This window comes from Lepidochelys kempii, chromosome 1 (genome assembly GCF_965140285.1).
Source record: "Lepidochelys kempii isolate rLepKem1 chromosome 1, rLepKem1.hap1, whole genome shotgun sequence".
Classification (NCBI taxonomy): domain Eukaryota; kingdom Metazoa; phylum Chordata; order Testudines; family Cheloniidae; genus Lepidochelys; species Lepidochelys kempii.
The window spans coordinates 32,180,323-32,198,213 of record NC_136380.1 but is presented as its reverse complement, the minus strand read 5'-3'; the positions used below and the strand labels follow the sequence as shown (position 1 = coordinate 32,198,213).

The 17,891-nt window shown below is 41.5% G+C and overlaps 1 protein-coding gene across 2 annotated transcripts in view; it reads right to left on the bottom strand.

Annotated features, from left to right (window-relative positions):
• CNTN5 (contactin 5) overlaps positions 1–17,891 on the bottom strand; it is a 969,593-nt gene that overhangs the window by 20,807 nt on the left and 930,895 nt on the right. For both annotated transcript variants that reach the window (XM_073337877.2, XM_073337885.2), the window contains exons 20-21: positions 16,042–16,276; positions 5,414–5,523 (exon numbers count right to left, since the gene is read on the bottom strand). In XM_073337877.2, coding sequence (XP_073193978.1) covers positions 5,414–5,523; positions 16,042–16,276 — 345 coding nt within the window. The remainder of the gene's footprint in view (positions 1–5,413; positions 5,524–16,041; positions 16,277–17,891) is intronic.

Genomic DNA, 17,891 nt, shown 5'->3' with positions numbered 1-17,891 from the left:
AAGTAGCTGGATTTTCAGGCAGTTTTTGTTTGCTGTTCATGGATTCAGCCAGCACCATGTCATTTCACAGTGAACAATGCGTCATGGACAATAATACTTTAAAAATCTTTTGTGAATTAAATTAGTTCTTAGGGGATGTGAAGGGAAATAGACCATGGGAGAGGGCAGGCATTTTACAAGCTATTTTTGACCTTGTTGCCAATGATTCTCAATCCAAGACCCTTTCCCGTTGCACTTCTGGGACTTCCTGATAGAAATTGCCAGTCACATTGGGTGAGCTATGTGGGTTTTTTTACAAGCCTAAATGGAGATTAGAGTCAATGACCTATGCTAGTCCTCCAAACCATTAGCCCCTTGCTATTTAAATCTCTCCACTTCAAATGAGTCAATAATACTATCTTTGGATCTCATTCCCTCTTGCTTGGCCTTCTGGGGATGCGAGGGAGTAAGTCTTATTCTCCTACTTGACAGAATACGGGCTGCTCAGCTGAAAACTCCGCTGGAGGCTGGTGGGGTAAGGAAGAGATGGAGCTATTCATTGAAATGCCCCTTTGTCTGCAGGAAAGTTTTGAACAGGGGTTGGGTGTGGCATAGCGGTGGCAGAGCCTTCCTAAAAGTGTGTGTGTGGGGTGGGCCCCTCTGTGGCCCCTTCTACCCAAGGCCTCACCCCCAACCAAGCCAAAAGCCAGAGCATTGCAAGCCAAAAGCCATGGACCCTCCACCTGCCCAGGGAGAGGGGGCCCAGGGTGGGGACATGGGCTGAGGTTTGCTCTGGACCCCTCCCCCACCCTGGGCAAGTGGAGAGTCCATGCTGCAATGCCCCATGCTGTCTTGGCTCCCTAGCTGGGCTCCATCGGCTGGCCTGATTGCGGGGAGCAGGGCCTTCAAGGGGAAGAGGAGATGAAGGGGCAGGCCTGTGACCAAAAATGGATGCCCCCCCCCGGTTCTGGCACTGTTGGTGTGGGAGGAACATTGAATCCCCTAGCTGTTGACTCATAAAGAAGAGTAAGATGCACCCAGAAAAAGGAAACAGAAACTTACTCCCGTGCCCACCAGGGAAAGGAGGAGTAGGGAAAAAATTGTACTTCCATGATTTCTACACTCATGACTTGAAATCCAATGGGAATTAGGTGTCTAACTCCCTGAGGTTCATTTGAAAACCCCAGACTATCAGTTTAAACTAGATGCACAGCACAAGCAGACGGTAGTAATAAACACCAATGCTAATAATAATCACCAACCTCATTTCTGCAAGTGAGCTAACACAGGACTTGAAGCAGGTAATATTTATTATTTAGACTGCACTCCAGATGTCCTAAGGACATTTCAACCACAGAGGAAGACAATCCTGGTCTGAAGAAAGCCCAGTGAACTACCTACTAGAAACCATCTCAAACAAATTAACATGTTCACTGCTATATGAAGCAGTATTATATGACAGACCAACAAAAAAGGAAGACGATTTCAAAGCTATATTCTTCTAGAAAGAGTTGTCATCATGAGTGAAAACACTTTCATTTGGGAAATAAAAGTCTAATTATTTCATTCAAGACAGAATAAATGTGGAAAGGCTGAGATAAACCTCAACATGTTGAGAATCAATGAAATCAATGGGATAAAGGCAGGGAAAATAGTAGCCATAATTTATTTAGACATCACAATTTTTTGAAAGGGTGTTACACAAAGCCTCGTTTTTGAGGTTAAAAGGCAGGGTGTAGTGAGCAAGCTATTCAGAGGATAAAAGACTATCTTGGAGACTGAAGACAAAGATTACTAGTGAGTGGAAAGACTTCAGAATGGAGAGAGGTACATTTGCAGTGCCACTACAATCTGTACTAGGCATAATTTTGTTCTCTTTATATAGCAGTTAGCTGTAATAAATGGAACACCGTATGTTACCAACTTTTCCGGATAGTAGCAAGTCATGTGCACAGGGAAAGGGGCACGTTCAACACAAGGAAGGAGTGTGACTAAAATATAACAAGCCAGGACTGATAAGTGGTTTGCAGAATTCAGTGTGGAGAATTACATGGTAAATGAAACACAGGATAATAATAAAAAAAGATCTGTGTTGATAGATCAGGGTCATTGACTGGTATGACTACAATAGACAGATCCACAAACATATTTGGGAATGCAAATAAATAGAAAAGATACACTTACTGCAGTGAGAAGTAGAAGGGGACCACAGAAACACAAAAATGCAAAAGGGAGCAGAGAAGCCAACATACCAGCCTTCTCCATTCCTACCCAGTAGCCACAACAAGGACATAACCACTGCATGGTTAGGATGAGGCTGGGTCAATAGGGACAGGGCTGCTTGCTTCCCTCCAAAACTGGTGGTGTTTCCAGCTGAAAATCCAGCTAAGGTTAAAGCTGCTGGTAGCATCATTAACGTCTGTTCTGCACTTTCACTCCTCCAGGGAGGAAAAAAAATATACTGGACAAGCATGATGAGGTTAGCTGATGTCATCATGATTCCTGAGTAAGCTGTGATGCTGGTGGTGAGAATGGACAGAAGAATGGATAGGCAATCCCCTCGGTCTGGCTGAAACTTCCTTTACTGCACAACCCCAGGATCTCCGGGGTTTGGAGGATATAACCCCCTTTCACTCTCCTCCCAGAAGGAGAGAAGAGCTCTCATAGGAAATCTCACTGGCTCCATTACCAGAGTTTACTCTTCTCCGTTTCTCTCTCTGACTTTTACTGCGTGAGATGGTACAATATGGCCTTAAGCTATTTAGCATGATCTTTAAAAGCAGTAATACAGGCAAAGCCAATATATTTGTGTATATTGGATTGGACTATGACACTAGTCCAGATATGATATTTCTTCATATTTAATTGGATGCAATTAGAATCCTCTTTCATTATTGTCCTAAAACTGATTTCTCCGGTTTGAACTTTGTTTGGTTCAGGACGAAATGCAATATCTGAGCATCTGGATTATGACTTTCAGGAACTTCACTCCAGTGAATAACAGTATAAAAGAGGGACTGGGAAAGGTGGAAACAGACATGTTTTTAACTACGGGAATATGAGAACAAAGAACTCTCTAAAAATGGTTCCTCTGAATTGTGTACTTATTGCCTGGACCAACACCCACTGAAGTCAAAGGGGCTTAAGCATGCGTGGTTAAGCATAAGCTTAAGTGGCAGCAATACAACATGGCAGATCCTGATGCAGTTGTAACTCACGCACCTCCTGGATCGTGGTGTTCTGTCCCATCTAGTGGCACTGAGACCACTTAGAGATTAATGAGTTTGCTCTACAGCCTTACCGAAAGGGCATATGGCTTTTAGCTCATGCAGTAGAGGCTCATGCATTTAGCTCCAGAGGTCCCAGCGGCAAGGTCTGAGGGATGTGCTGGCCGCCACTTCCCGCAGCCCCCATTGGCCTGGAACGGCGAACCGCGGCCAGTGGGAACTGTGATTGGCCGAACCTGCAGATGCTGCAGGTAAACAAACCGTCCCGGCCTGCCAGCAGTTTTCTGTGATGGGCCCTATGCCAAATATTGCCAATCCCTGACGTAGAGCTTCTCTTCCTTGTGGTGACTCAACAGGTTTCTCCGCCTTATGGTACCTATCCCAGCAATTTTCTGTCCAGCAGATGTCCTCCAAGCCATCACCAACAGCAATAATCTCTAAGAAAGCACACTAAAAAAGACAGTGATTGTGTCTTCTATGTTTGCTCAAGGAGTGCAATGCACAGGGATGTCTCTCAGTAAATAACTATTTTGAACAGGTTGCTTAGACCTGAAAATTGTCCACACTTAAACTTCTGTAGCCAGGGAAGTCATCACACTAGCTGACTTGCAGTTCTTTCAACTCTTTGGGACCATCTAGGGTATGTCTACACTGTAACACCCTTCCCCACCCAAGCCAGCCAGTCTCAGAGCCTGGGTTAACTGACTCTGGCTTGTGCTACACAGTTAAAAATAGCAGTAGAGACATTCCCTCTTGGGCTGAAGGGTAGGCCCTGAGACCCTCCCCTCTTTCAGGGTACCAGACCCAGGGCCCCAGCCTGAGCAGGAATGTTTATACTGCTATTTTTAGCCACTTGTGCAAATAAAATCCATTTCTTATCGGTAGGGGGTGGAGGCACGAGACATCCTCATCTGACCCTCCATGTGACTCCTCCCTACCCCACCCCCCCAGCCCGGAGCACCAGGTTCCCCCAGTCCCTCCCCATGATCTCCCCACCCCCTTCCCATGATACATCCCACGCTACCTGGGGGCTGTGATGAGCTGCCAAAATCTTAACAACCGGTTCCCTATAAAAAGTTCTGATTTAAGGGATGTGCCCCAGTATGTATTTTTTGTACCAACAGGGGTTACCAGACATCTGTATTTAAAAATTCCTCCTGGACGGCGATTTAAGAACCAAAAAGCCTGACCTGTCCGGGAAAATACGGATGTATGTTAACCCTGCCTAAAGTTCTTTTTGAAAAATGGGCCTGAACTAGAAATGAGCTCCGTTTCACATGTGTGGATCCCCGCCACTCCCTGGGGGTGTGCTACTGTGACCAGATGTCCCGATTTTATAGGGACAGTCCCGATTTTGGGGTCTTTTTCTTATATAGGCTTCTATTACTCCCCACCCCCTGTCCTGATTTTTCACATTTGCTGTCTGGTCACCCTAGGGTGTGCACATGTGTGGTTCCTAGCTGCTCCCTGGCCCCCTCATTGAAGCAGGTGTGCAGGGTTACTGCCCTGGGAATTGCAGGGCACCAGTGGATGTGGGGCCAGCTGCAGACAGGGGCGTGGGCAGGGCTAGCTGGAGGCAGGGGCTCCAGGGCTGGCTGCGGGCAGGGCAGGGGTGCGGAGCTGGAGGACAGGCCTGGGGGGCGGGGCTCTACAACTCCCAGCCCCACCCCCCAGATCTGTCTTCTGGCGGGGCTGCCGCTGTACAGATGGAGGAGACACAGCTCCATGGAAGGGCAGGGGGAGGGGCTGGGGGCAGTACAGCTGCACCAGAGGAGCTTCAGGTGTGGGGCCGCTGGCTGCTCCCGTGTCTTTCCAGTATGCCATACTGGCTATCAATATGTTGCTGTACAGTGTACCGGACTGTACCGCCGTACTTGCACTGCTGTTTTTAGCCCAACAGCTTGAGCCCCATGAGCCCAAGTCAGTTGACCTGGGCCCTTAGACTCGCTGCTACAGAGGGGTTTTTTTCAGTGTCGATGTACCCTTAGGGACCCTATAAGAGCTTGCAATGGACTGTTTAAAAGCATGAACAAGCAATAAAGGCTATGCCAGTACCCCAGCTGTGTTTTCTATAGCCCTTGTTTTCCTACAGATAGTCATATATTATGAGCACAACGTCTACTGAAGTTTCACCATTCCAAACTTTAGCAAAATGCAATGTTAGCAACAATAACAATGCTTTTTATTATGTTATTCTGTATTCATACCTCAAATCCCTGTGGTCTTCCTAGATTTTCTTTAATATGTTTCCACGCAACCAGAATCTCTGATACAGACAAACCTGTAGCCTTGACATCAGTAGGAGCTGCACTGGGTTCTGTGTTAAGAAAAAATGAAATAATAAACCTCTACTGTAACAACTTGTATCTATCAAAAGCACTACAACTGAAAGTGTCATATATTTCCTTTATTGTACCTTATTACCCAGAATAAAGTATTGTGACTGTTGTGTGTATGAGAAACTGAACAAAATAAAAAGATTATCTCTATTATATTTCTTTATTTGTGTCATGTTCCATCAATATCTTATTACAGATGGACCCAGCAAGGTACACAATGAAGAACCCCTTTTCCATGGCTGATTTCTCTTCAGTAACCTTTAATTCTTATCTTCAAGATTATTTTTCCTCCTAAGCCTTCACCAACAGATCTGCAGGATGGCAGAAGTAAATAGAGCACTCTTTCTCTGTCCTTTTCTCTGCCTTTGCATCAGTTGAAAATGAAAGCTACATGGGGTGCTCAGATGACTTGACTCTTGAGTTAAACCAGCGGCTGAAAAACACCCAGAGATGTAGTGAAATGTAAAGCAAATGCACTTTTTAGGAGAATGTTAGTACTTCAGGTTGCTGGCATATGTAAACACATTTTTAAACATGGGATACACACCTTCCTATGGAGAAGGAAAGGAACTTTTTTGATTTCTGATTCTAGCTAGCTTTGCTTTTAACAGATTTTAAATTGCATAAAATTGGGGTTAAGGAAAACCTTTAAAAACCACCCAAGTTGGTCAGCAATAAGAAAAGTAAAATCAGGGATAAAAATAGGAAAATATACATTGAAAGCTGTAGGGAGAGCTACAGAGACAATATATGCCAGGGATGGCCAAACTGCGGCTCGTGAGCCACATGCGGCTCTTTTACAGTTAAAGTGTGGCTCTTGGAGCCCCCACACACCCACAGACTCCACCTACCAGACTGTTTGGGGGAGCTCAGGGCTTCTGCCCTGTGGCAGGATGGTGGGGCTTCGCCCAGCAAGGAGAGGGATCTTGGGTTTCAGCCCCAGGGGAGGCTCCTGCTGGGGCTTGGGGCTTCAGTGGGAGCAGAGCTGAAGTCCTGAGCCCTGGCAGGCGTGCCCTGTGAGGCTAAGCCCTGAGACCCCCTTGACCCTGCAGGGCAGTAGCCCCTAGCCCCATCACCCTGCCACAGGGCTGAAGCGCTGAACCCTGCAGGCGCGCCTCAGCTCTCAAACTTCTGAAGATTGTCCTATGCATCTTGGAGGGTCGGTATGTTTGGCCATCCGTGATATATGCCATAGATTTGTATGGTCATCTTGATTTACAGAGTGTATTGTGATTGCAGAGGGTTTACAAAAACCCCTATGTATCACTTAGGTTGGACCTTTACTAGATCTTAGAGCTTTAGCACCTGGGGCAATTTTCATTCCCTGTGAAATTAAAAAAATCTTACTGCAACATGTTTAGATGAGAATATAGAACTCAGTGAGAATGCTTTACCTTAGAGCACAAGCACACAGTAGCTAATCACCACCCTCCAGGGTCTGTTTGTTTGTTGAGAAAAAAAAATGGATTCAGATTAATCTGGAATAACAAGGCCTGTAATTTGTTTCTTGGACTAACATACCTCATTACATTTTGTAATGTGTCAGTCTGATCATTTGGAGGCCCTGGCTTTTACATTATAAAGAGCTTTTTAAAAGATGCGTTTTAGGGCTTGTTTAACATGATTACAGAAAAAGAGTGTCTTTTTGGCACAGCCTGTGTTAAAATTATACATTTTGGTAATTGATCAAATTGCCATAGTAAGGAGTTTAATATAAATCTTTATATAGTAACTGTTCCATCCTGCTTCTCCCCCCCACCCAATTTTGTATTACATTATGTGCTCTGGCACTGCTGACCTATATCTTCTCCCTGACATTTCTTTTGGGGATTTTTCCTTTCCTTTTGCTCAGTTTTTTGTTTGGTTTGGTTTGCTTTTTTGTTTTTTAAAAGCTGTGTCTAAAGAAAGTGAGAACTTCTGACTATTCAAAATCATGCACATTAATAATGGTGCATTATTGCTAAGTATAAAATATAGATTGCTCTTTTGATGTAGTAAATGAAAAGAAATAATGTTTACACGGCATAAGCAGTATGATCTTCTGGACTCTAAAAGTTTGCAATAAAGAAATATATTCTGCATGATATTTTTTGTTCAATAGGTGCACTCTGTTTTCTATTTTATGCACTACTAAGATTTGTGCTGCAAAAGCCATTTTATAGTTTTTATGTTATTGAAGCAATTGTGTTGTTGTTAGGGAAGACTACAGTGCGAGAAATAATTTGTTATGTATACAAAATGTTGGGTGGCAGCTTTTAACACTTTCTAAAAAAGGAGAAATCATTTCTCTTTCATAGCATTCGCTAGAGAAGGTTTATGAATTGCTCACAATAGAAACAAAGGGCTTAATATACATACATAATTGTTTTCAGTATATGAAGTAGAAATATATATATGTATGAGGTAAATGCATTTCTCACATATCAGGCAATTATTCACTTCAATTTAATTGATATTAGACTCCAGGAATGTAAATGTTCAGTAAAAGGACAGAAATGATATTTTTAGAAATAAGGTACATTATGACTGTCTGAAAGTTTATGGAGATGAAACGGCAATTTTTACTGATTCAGATGGGATGAGGACCATATAATTTGCTATAATATAAAATAATCCATGGCTCAGTATAATGTCATGATTTATATTGTATGTCTAGCATTGATGATAAGTTTGGCAGGTTCATTAGGTTTTTCCATAATTGCTGTCGATGTTATGATCATATTCTTTTATTAATATCTTCTTATTAATTATGTTACATTTACTGATATCTTCCTGGGGTCACACTGATGAAAAAAGGCCAGCATCCTTAACAATCCCTTTAACATTCCTTGATTAAATGTAACAAAAAATAGTAAGACCTTTAAAATCCCTGTGCAATATCCCAAAGACATTGATTTTCATTTGCAAGACCAGAGTTAGAGTAACATTAGTATCCTGCAACAGTTGATGACATTAACACCTAACCCAGACTGGGGAACTGCATTCACTGCATTGCGTTAGGTTTCAAAAAGGAAATCCTGAATTCTAATTTGTCAGGTAATTGAAACAGGAGCTGATTCTCAGGTTCCATAGCATTAGTAGGTGTTTATTTGCAACTGTAAACTGGCCACCATTCCACAGAGTGTTTCCCCACAAAGATTTCAATGTTAGCTAATTTTATGGAAACAGGTTCTAAAATAAAAATAAATGCAGGCCCAACTCAGGCAAGACCAATCTTTTAAACCCATTGTGGAACACAGCCTCAACCAAGTCTCCTTGTTTAGCCACTTCCAGTACTAATCTCTGTTCCCTTTCCATATTACTGCCAGAGAGGAGTTTTTACAGAGGTTCCTGATGTAAAATCTGAGCTCTTTAGCCAGGAGCCCTTCCTCATTACCCCCAGTTCTTTCCACATATTTGAGCAAGAGACTTCATCCAACAGTGAATTTCCTTGGCCAAGATCATCCCCTTCTGTGACAGAGACCTCAGAGGAAGGAAATCTCCAAGCGGATTCCCTGGAAAAGATCTCTCCCTCATCATCCTGTCAGGGAGAGAAAGGTGTAGTATTTGGTCACCTTGCAGAAAAGACCACTGGGGACATCTCCAAACCTCACACATCCAGGGATCTGTATTGATCCCCAGGACATCTGTAGAAGGTCAGCATCATCTGTGTAGAAGTCCTCTCCCTCTCTCTGCCCTTGCACTGTTGCCCATACCTCCCATGCAATGAAACTCCACTGGAGTTGTGCTACCAGGGCCATTCTTTAGATATGGGTCCCTCTGGAATCCTAAGGGAGATGTCATTTCTCTGCAGAAAAGAAAATATAGGGCAGGGATATACTATATATCTTTTTTTTCTTAATTGATTTCTATAGGCCAGAGGTGGGACGATTTGCAGTCCCTTGGACCTGTCCCCCCAGCCAACCTAGTCTTCTTTCAAGTCTATTCAATCTACACTCCCTTTCCCAGCGCAGACTCTCTACAGGATCCAGAATGGGGGGATGCAAGTGGTGCCACAGAGATGGCTCATCCCCTCTTTTGGAGGAAGGTCGGAGATATATGCATGGAGCGTTCCCATTCATGAATAGGACTAGGAGGCCTGATCTAATCCCTTGTGCGTCAGTGATCAGATAGGCCCTTTGCAGTCTATACAATACTGTTTGAGTCTATAAACCTATCCTGGTACTATTAATCTGGCATCTGAAACAGTGATTGTTTTTCCAGTTCATCTTTAAGCTTTGGTTCTGCCACTGCAAAAAAATGTTTTGTGCTCTCAGAAGATTAGTTGAGTGTCCAAACAATAATTCAGAAAAAAGTATGCTCTCTGCAATTATAACCCTGTTATTTCCTTCTCCTGACTCCATCACAGAATACCAGTGTGTTAATAATTTACTGAATGTTATGCTGCAAAAGAAGCAACCTTTTGCTTCTGAAGATATTAATTAACTTGCAAATGTTTCTCTTGCACTGGTAGAATACAAAATGGACAGGCTGATTGACAAAAAAATCAAGTTCTGATAGATTAAAAGTTTACAGCAGCATTATCAGGTTCATTAATATAAATAATACATTTGTAATAAGTGACATAACAGCTGGAATTCTCCAAATAATATGGGGGCTGTGCCTATAATATTGATTACACATATGACTTCCCAACGGTGCATTAATCAAAGGAGTGTTTAGTAAACTCCTTAGCATAAGGATTATCATTTCCTTATTTAAAAATTCCATGAAGACACCTGTAGTTGAACTTTTACAGGCTCTAATCCAGATAAATCAGCTGGCGAAGGTAGGGAATTATCCATTATATTTTACCACTAAGATGCCAATTTATTAATTTTCAGGTTCACATAAATCCCATGGAGCTCAGCTTTAGCTATGAACTGATCCTCAGAACTGCACCTCATGAACGTAAAGTTTTAATGTGAGCCATAGTGGCCATACTTAAAAGTACGTAATTTCATATTCTTTCTCTTAAATTAGAAGAAAAAGGCTTTGGCTTATTTTCTAATGAAGGCTGAGAATGAAAAACAAGGAGTGTTTGAGCTAACCAGAAAATCTTTCAGCCTTTGTTGTCTCAGTATACATCTCACATAATATATTTTGCTGTCTTCTTTAAATGCTTTATTTTCAGTCCATAAACAGATCAAGTAGTAAAACTCTGAGAGCCCTGAAATGTGCCATCTGCCCACTTCTTCCCCCCAAAATAATTATGGAATTAGGTTCTCCACCTAGCTGAATGAAAAGGAGTACTTGTGGCACCTTAGAGACTAACCAATTTATTTGAGCATAAGCTTTCGTGAGCTACAGCTCACTTCATCGGATGCATACTGTGGAAAATACAGAAGATGCTTTTATACACACAGACCATGAAAAAATGGGTGTTTATCACTACAAAAGGTTTTCTCTCCCCCCACCCCACTCTCCTGCTGGTAATAGCTTATCTAAAGTGATCACTCTCCTTACAATGTGTATGATAATCAAGATGGGCCATTTCCAGCACAGATCCGATTTGTGCTGGAAATGGCCCACCTTGATTATCATACACGAAAGCTTATGCTCAAATAAATTGGTTAGTCTCTGCGGTGCCACAAGTATTCCTTTTCTTTTTGCGAATACAGACTAACATGTCTGGTTTCAGAGGAACAGCCGTGTTAGTCTGTATTCGCAAAAAGAAAAGGAGTACTTGTGGCACCTTAGAGACTAACCAATTTATTTGAGCATGAGCTTTCGTGAGCTACAGCTCACTTCATCAGATGTTTACCGTGGAAACTGCAGCAGACTTTATATACACACAGAAATCATGAAACAATACCTATTACAATACCTAAAGGTATTGTTTCATGATTTCTGTGTGTATATAAAGTCTGCTGCAGTTTCCACGGTAAACATCTGATGAAGTGAGCTGTAGCTCACGAAAGCTCATGCTCAAATAAATTGGTTAGTCTCTAAGGTGCCACAAGTACTCCTTTTCTTTTTACTAACATGTCTGTTACTCTGACACCTAGCTGAATGAGTCAGTACAAAGTTATATGGAAAACTTCTTTGTACAGTCAGTTTTCATTCTATGTTATTTGCATTACACTAATGACTAGAAGCCCCACTCAGGGATTGACGCTCCACAGTGCTAGCTGGTCTATAACAATATGGTAAAAAAATTATCATTTCTAATAGCTGCCCAGTGGAGTTCATGGCTTGGGAAGAGCTGGATTCCTCATTTCTTTGGAAGTCTAAAGCAGCATTTATTATATTACTGTGTGAAATTATAAAACTTTCTCTTTCTTTCTTTCTTTCTTTCTTTCTTTCTTTCTTTCTTTCTTTCTTTCTTTCTTTCTTTCTTTCTTTCTTTCTTTCTTTCTTTCTTTTTGAAATAAGATAACTTATATGCTTGAGGGCTTGAGTGAGACTTACTGGGTACACATGGGAAAAGATTCCAAAAGTGCCTGAGTAATTTTCAGAAGTGACTTAAGTGCTTAGGGCCAGATTTACAGAAGTATTATTTAGGTGCCTAAGATGCAGATAGGTGTCTAGTGGGATTTTCAAAAGCGGCTAAGTGAGATAGGTACCTAACTACCATTAACTTTGATTGAAAGGGGAGGGGCTGTTCTAGATTTGATTTGACAAATAGGCAAGAACTGGTTGAGAATTTGAAAGTGGAAGGCAGCTTAGGTGAAAGTGATCAAGAAATGGTAGAGTTCATGATTCTCAGGAATGGTAGGAGGGAAAACAGCACAATAAAGATAATGAATTTCAAGAAGGCAGACTTTAGCAAACTTAGCGAGTTGGTAGGTTAGATTCCATGGGAAGCAAGTCTAAGGGGAAAAAAACAGTTCAAGAGAATTGGTAGTTTTTTCAAAAAGACATTATTAAGGGCACATGAGCAAACTCTCCCACTGTGTAGGAAAGATAGGAAGTATGGCAAGAGACCACCTCGTTGAACCAAACTCAAAAAAAGAGCCCTATAAAAAGTGGAAACTAGGTCAAATTACAAAGGATGCATCTAAACAAAAAACACAAGCATGTAGGGACAAATTTAGAAAGGTCAAGACACAAAACAAGATTAAACTAGCTAGAGACCTAAAGGGTAACAAGAAAACATCCTATAAATCCATTAGAAGCAAGAGGAAGTCAGGGTAGGTCCGTTACTTAATGGGGCGGGGGGAAAGAGGGGAAACAATAACAGAAAATGTGGAAATGGCAGAAGCGTTAAATGACTTTTTTATTTCAGTTTTCACTGGAAAAGGTAGTAGTGATCCACCACCTAACAAAGTGAATGCCAGTGAAACTGAGGTAGGATCAGAGACTAAACTAAGGAAAAAACAAGTTAAAAATAATTTAGACAATTAAGATGTCTTCAGTTCACCAGGTCCTGATGAAATAAAAGGAGCGACAAGAGTTATGCCCACAGCAGGTCCTAACCCAGCCTGCCATTCACCTCCACTAGGGGAGGGAGGGTGGGTGCTGGCTTCCACTCTGCATGGAACAAAGAGACTTGCCCCACCCAGGTTTTGCACCTTTATGCCCTTCGGACCTCACATTCCTGGAAGGGGAGGGGGAGCTATTGCTGCAAAGCTGACCACCGAGCATCTTTTTTTACAACAGTTTCTGACCTCCTTCCTTCCCTGCCCATAAAGCAGAGCTGTCCTTCCTGGGTAAGCCCCAGACAAACTCTGCCCCACCTTAGTTGTGGTGCAGTTATTGTCTGAGTACACCACAAGAAGAACAGGAGACACTCAGGGTGGTTAAGCACTAAAATAAATTGCCCAGGGAGGTTGTGGAATCTCCATCATTGGAGATTTTTAAGATCAGGTTAGACAAACACCTGTCAGGTATGGTCTAGATCAGTGGTTCCCAAACTTGTTCTGCTGCTTGTGCAGGGAAAGCCCCTGGCAGGCCGGGCCGGTTTGTTTACCTGCCGCATCCGCAGGTTCAGCCGATCGCGACTCCCAGTGGCCGCGGTTCACTGCTCCAGGCCAATAGGAGCTGCTGGAAGCAGCGGCCAGTACGTCTCTCAGCCCGCGCTGCTTCAGCAGCTCCCATTGGCCTGGAGCAGTGAACCGCGGCCAGTGGGAGCTGCAATCAGCCGAACCTGCTGACGCGGCAGGTAAACAAACCGGCCCGGCCCATCAGGGACTTTCCCTGCACAAGCGGAGCTACAAGTTTGGGAACCACTGGTCTATATAATACTTAGGGCTGCCATAAGTGCAGAGGACTGGACTAGATGACCTCTCGAGGTCCCTTCCAGTCCTACAGTTCTATGATTCTATGAAAGTCAAAGAGAGTTAGGTGCCCAATCTACTTAGTCACTTTTGAAAATCCCACTACAAACCTATATGAATCTTTAGGCACCTGAATACCTTTGTTTGTCTGGCCCTTAGTCATTTAAGAGCCTGAAAGGATTTGACTGCTAAGTCACTTTTGATAATCTTACCATTGGGCTTTCTGTTGGCCCTTTACACAAGAGTGGATAGCACTGGTTACGAATAACAAGTATCCTTACTGAAGGCACTTTAGTTAGAATAAGGGCTTGCCAGATCAGACCCCAAGATTGATATATATGGTACTATTGGTCTTTGTTCAGTACCTGCTTCCAAACGAAAATTCTGTTTCTTTGTTCCTTTTAATTTTGAGTACAGCACCTTAGGATACTTATAAGGTACCAACACACACAGACACAGATTGAATTAGCAAGTTATAATGGGTGGGTATTTTTGAATGATTGAATTGTGTCAAAGAAAACAGAGTTCCTATAAGTGATTACTCTACTTTGGATAAAACAAATTAAAATTAATAATAAATTAATAATTCTAGAGTTATCATTTGCAATTTTCATATTTTAAAGTAAACTTCAGAAATACTGACTTTTTTATATTACCAAGGATCCCATTTTCAGTTTTCTCTAAATAACTAACAGACAGACTTTAAATGTAACACTATTTATTAAACCTGAATCTTCAATACTTGCCATTCAAAATAGGGAAATAACAGGTGGCATTTATAAATTATTTTTTTTTCATTGCAAAATATCTTCCTCTTGCCTCATAGAAGGCTCTGATTTTCTTTTTTTTTTAAATTGCTTCCCTTATCAGTGACTTGGATTGTTAAAAATAATAAAAACATCTGAATAAATGATATTACTTCACTGTCTGTTAAGTAACAATAAAGTCAAATGCAGATTGACAAAAATGTCCCAGTAGTACTGGGAAGTCAGATATCATTTTGATTTACTTTGGATTTTAAGATGTTCTCATTTTTATAGTGATGTGAATATTTTATAATGTTGATCCAAACAATTAAACACATGTAGATTACTGACACTTGCTTTAAAGGAATCAAAATTTAAATCTTCTTAGACTTTGGCATAAAGGTATCAGAAAAAATACAATTAACTGAGAAAGAAGGGTAGTAATAGGTAATCTAGCAGAAAAAATGTTACCCATTTGTTGTGAGATAATATGAAAATAAAACTCCAAGTTTTCTACTTAACATCAAGTGGTCTCACTGAAAGCAACGGCACTTCTTGCAGAGTAAAGTACTACTCAACATGAGGAGGGTTTCTGAATCCAGCCTTTAATATTAGAGTGGGTCAACTAATTGCTTGTGAATAATATTTGCCTGCCTTTTCTTCTATATGTGAATCTTCACAGTCTGATTTCTGTAAATATAGAGCCAGATCTTCTGCGTGTGTAAATCAGCAGAACTCCATGGAAACCAACTGAGCTACAACTAGCTGAGCCCATAGTCTTTATCCATAAATATTTGCTGAATAATCTCCAGAATAATTTTCAGGCTCTCGGTTGTTCATAAAGTATTCATTGTCTGTTATTCACAGTGAGTGTTTGACCACTAAATATAGTTTGTGAACCCTGTTTTAGTAACAAACTTTTTACACAGGAAAATAACAAGTAGCAAAAAATAAAGAACAGCCAAAAACACATGCTGTGCACTTTTTAGTCCCAGTTTCCCATTGATGAAGTGAGCTGTAGCTCACGAAAGCTCATGCTCAAATAAATTGGTTAGTCTCTAAGGTGCCACAAGTCCTCCTTTTCATTGATGTTGAGAATTTATGAAACCATCAGATGTTGTAAACATCTGTTTGACATAAATTGTAAATACTGAATTACATGGACCCCCAAAACAATAGTGGAGCAAAGCCAACCTTTTTATTAAAAATATTTTTTTCCATCAGCTGGCTGCCTCTATTTAATATGATAAACCTATTGTCTGACTATTATATACGAGGCAGTGTAGCCCAGTGAACAGAGCACTGAACTGGTACTCAGGAGACCTTTTTTAGCCCCAGCTCTGCCGCTGGCTGGCTGGGTGACCTTGAGCAAGCCATGTTACCAACCTGTACCACAGTTTCTCTGCCTGCAAAATGGGAATAATTATACTTATCTCCTTTGTAATGTGCTCTGAGATCGATGGATGAAAAACACGGTACTATTAATTATTATTCTTATTGCATATATAGACTTTATGACACGCAGACCAGCTTTACAAGCTCTCAGACTAACCTCCCTCAGCTGAACAGATGACCGCAATGGGGCTGAAGGGTCCATCTCCTTTGTTATTATATACACCAACTTTCACCTCAAAGGGAGTCAGAGGAGGCACACTTTCATCCCTATAGATGAACTTTGAAGCATCTGAGGATGTCACCATTTTTTCTTTCCACCCTCGTGTTCCATTCGGTCTGAAAGCCACAATGTATCCAAATCCTTCCCCATTCTGAAACTCTTCTGATACTGGCTAAAAAAAGGAAAGTTCAATTAATCAGCAGATATTTTAAACCTTATTACACTGGAAGCAATCACAATGAGCAAATATAAACTGGCTTCTTAACAGAGGTGATCATGTAAAGCAGCCGTAACAGAACTGTTCTCAGTACAGCTTACCTGGTGAGGGCAGTCTTTTCTATAGGTTTTGGTGAGGCAGACTGACATCAATGGACCAAAGACAAATTACACCAGCTGAGATTCTACCCCGGTGTATCTAATAAGTGGCTGATTCTGCCACCCTTACTCACACTGATTAATCTGCCTTGAATCGGATGAGACTGCTCACAGAGGAAGGCATGATTCTAAGTGCCAGGATCAGTCCTTAGCAACAAATCCAACTCTCTGGTTTTTAGTTATCCAATTTTTGAGTGTTACTATTAAGAATAGCTACCATTTCTGGTGGAATTCCCTATGGAGAGGTAGGGAATATAACTGGAAATGGCAGAAATCTTTTAAAACGAAAGAAAATTTTAAGTGCACTCACTCTGCTGTGTATAATTAAAACATATGAAACACCTGGATGTTATTACTAATTTGGCTAATGACTTTACCTAATGTAAGAAGTTGTGATGCATATTGTGATGTGTTACAAACAGTAATAGCAGAAAGATACTTATAGGACACAAGGTTAAATGAAAACAGGGGAAAGCACTGAAATCTTCTGCCTAATTGGAGAATGCATTCTCTCAGGCTGGTGAAAGTGGCTTCATTATGGTTTGCATTATTTGTTACAGAAATAATGGTTTCAGTTTAGGGCAAATCAATACAGAATGCCAAACTGAATGCTGTGTGATGGTGGCTGGGAAGATAACCTATTAGACAGATCCTCAGGTAGTGTAAATCAGCATAGAATGAAATTAGGTCAATTTACATCAGTTAAGACTCTGGCCCTCTGTAGGCTTTTCAGTGTTCTCTCCTACCTTCCTACCAGAGGGAGGAGTTAATGTAGATGTAGTCTCTTTCTCACATGCTGAGTTAGCACTGCATCTTGTGCAGAATTCATAGCACATCTATTGAGGCAGATCAACTTTAGCAGACTGAGTGAGAAGGAAAGCAAAAATGAATAAACTTTACTTGGGGGCAGAGTGGTAGATTCTCCAAGATGTCCTCTCATCACATGGAAATGTGAACCTCTTTGAGAACTTAGCACACATTTAAGAAATGATATTTTGTGTTCATTGTTAGGATATAGATATTCAGGCCTGTCTGCAAAGGCCTATACTCTAAGAATTTAGGTGTATTCTTATCACTTAGCTAGTTATAGAGCTATAAAAGAAAGAATCAAAATCACTGTCTGCCGGTGTAAGGTCCTTCTCTCACTGTGACAGTCTGAGGCCCTGTTCTTAGGCTAAGGCCCCTGGCTAAGCAGCAGAGGCAGCCATAAGCTGGGAAGCGACTAGTCACATCTTTACATTCCAACCTAGTCACATTGAAATAAGGTGCTATTGGACTGTTAGGAATACACTCCTGTCCTGATAGTGCCTATCACCTCCAGAGAAAGGGAAGTACTTAGAAGATGTGAAAGGAAACTTAGTTTGATAGCATCCTGTCTGGCAAGAACTCCCTTATCAATAGCTGGGATGTGA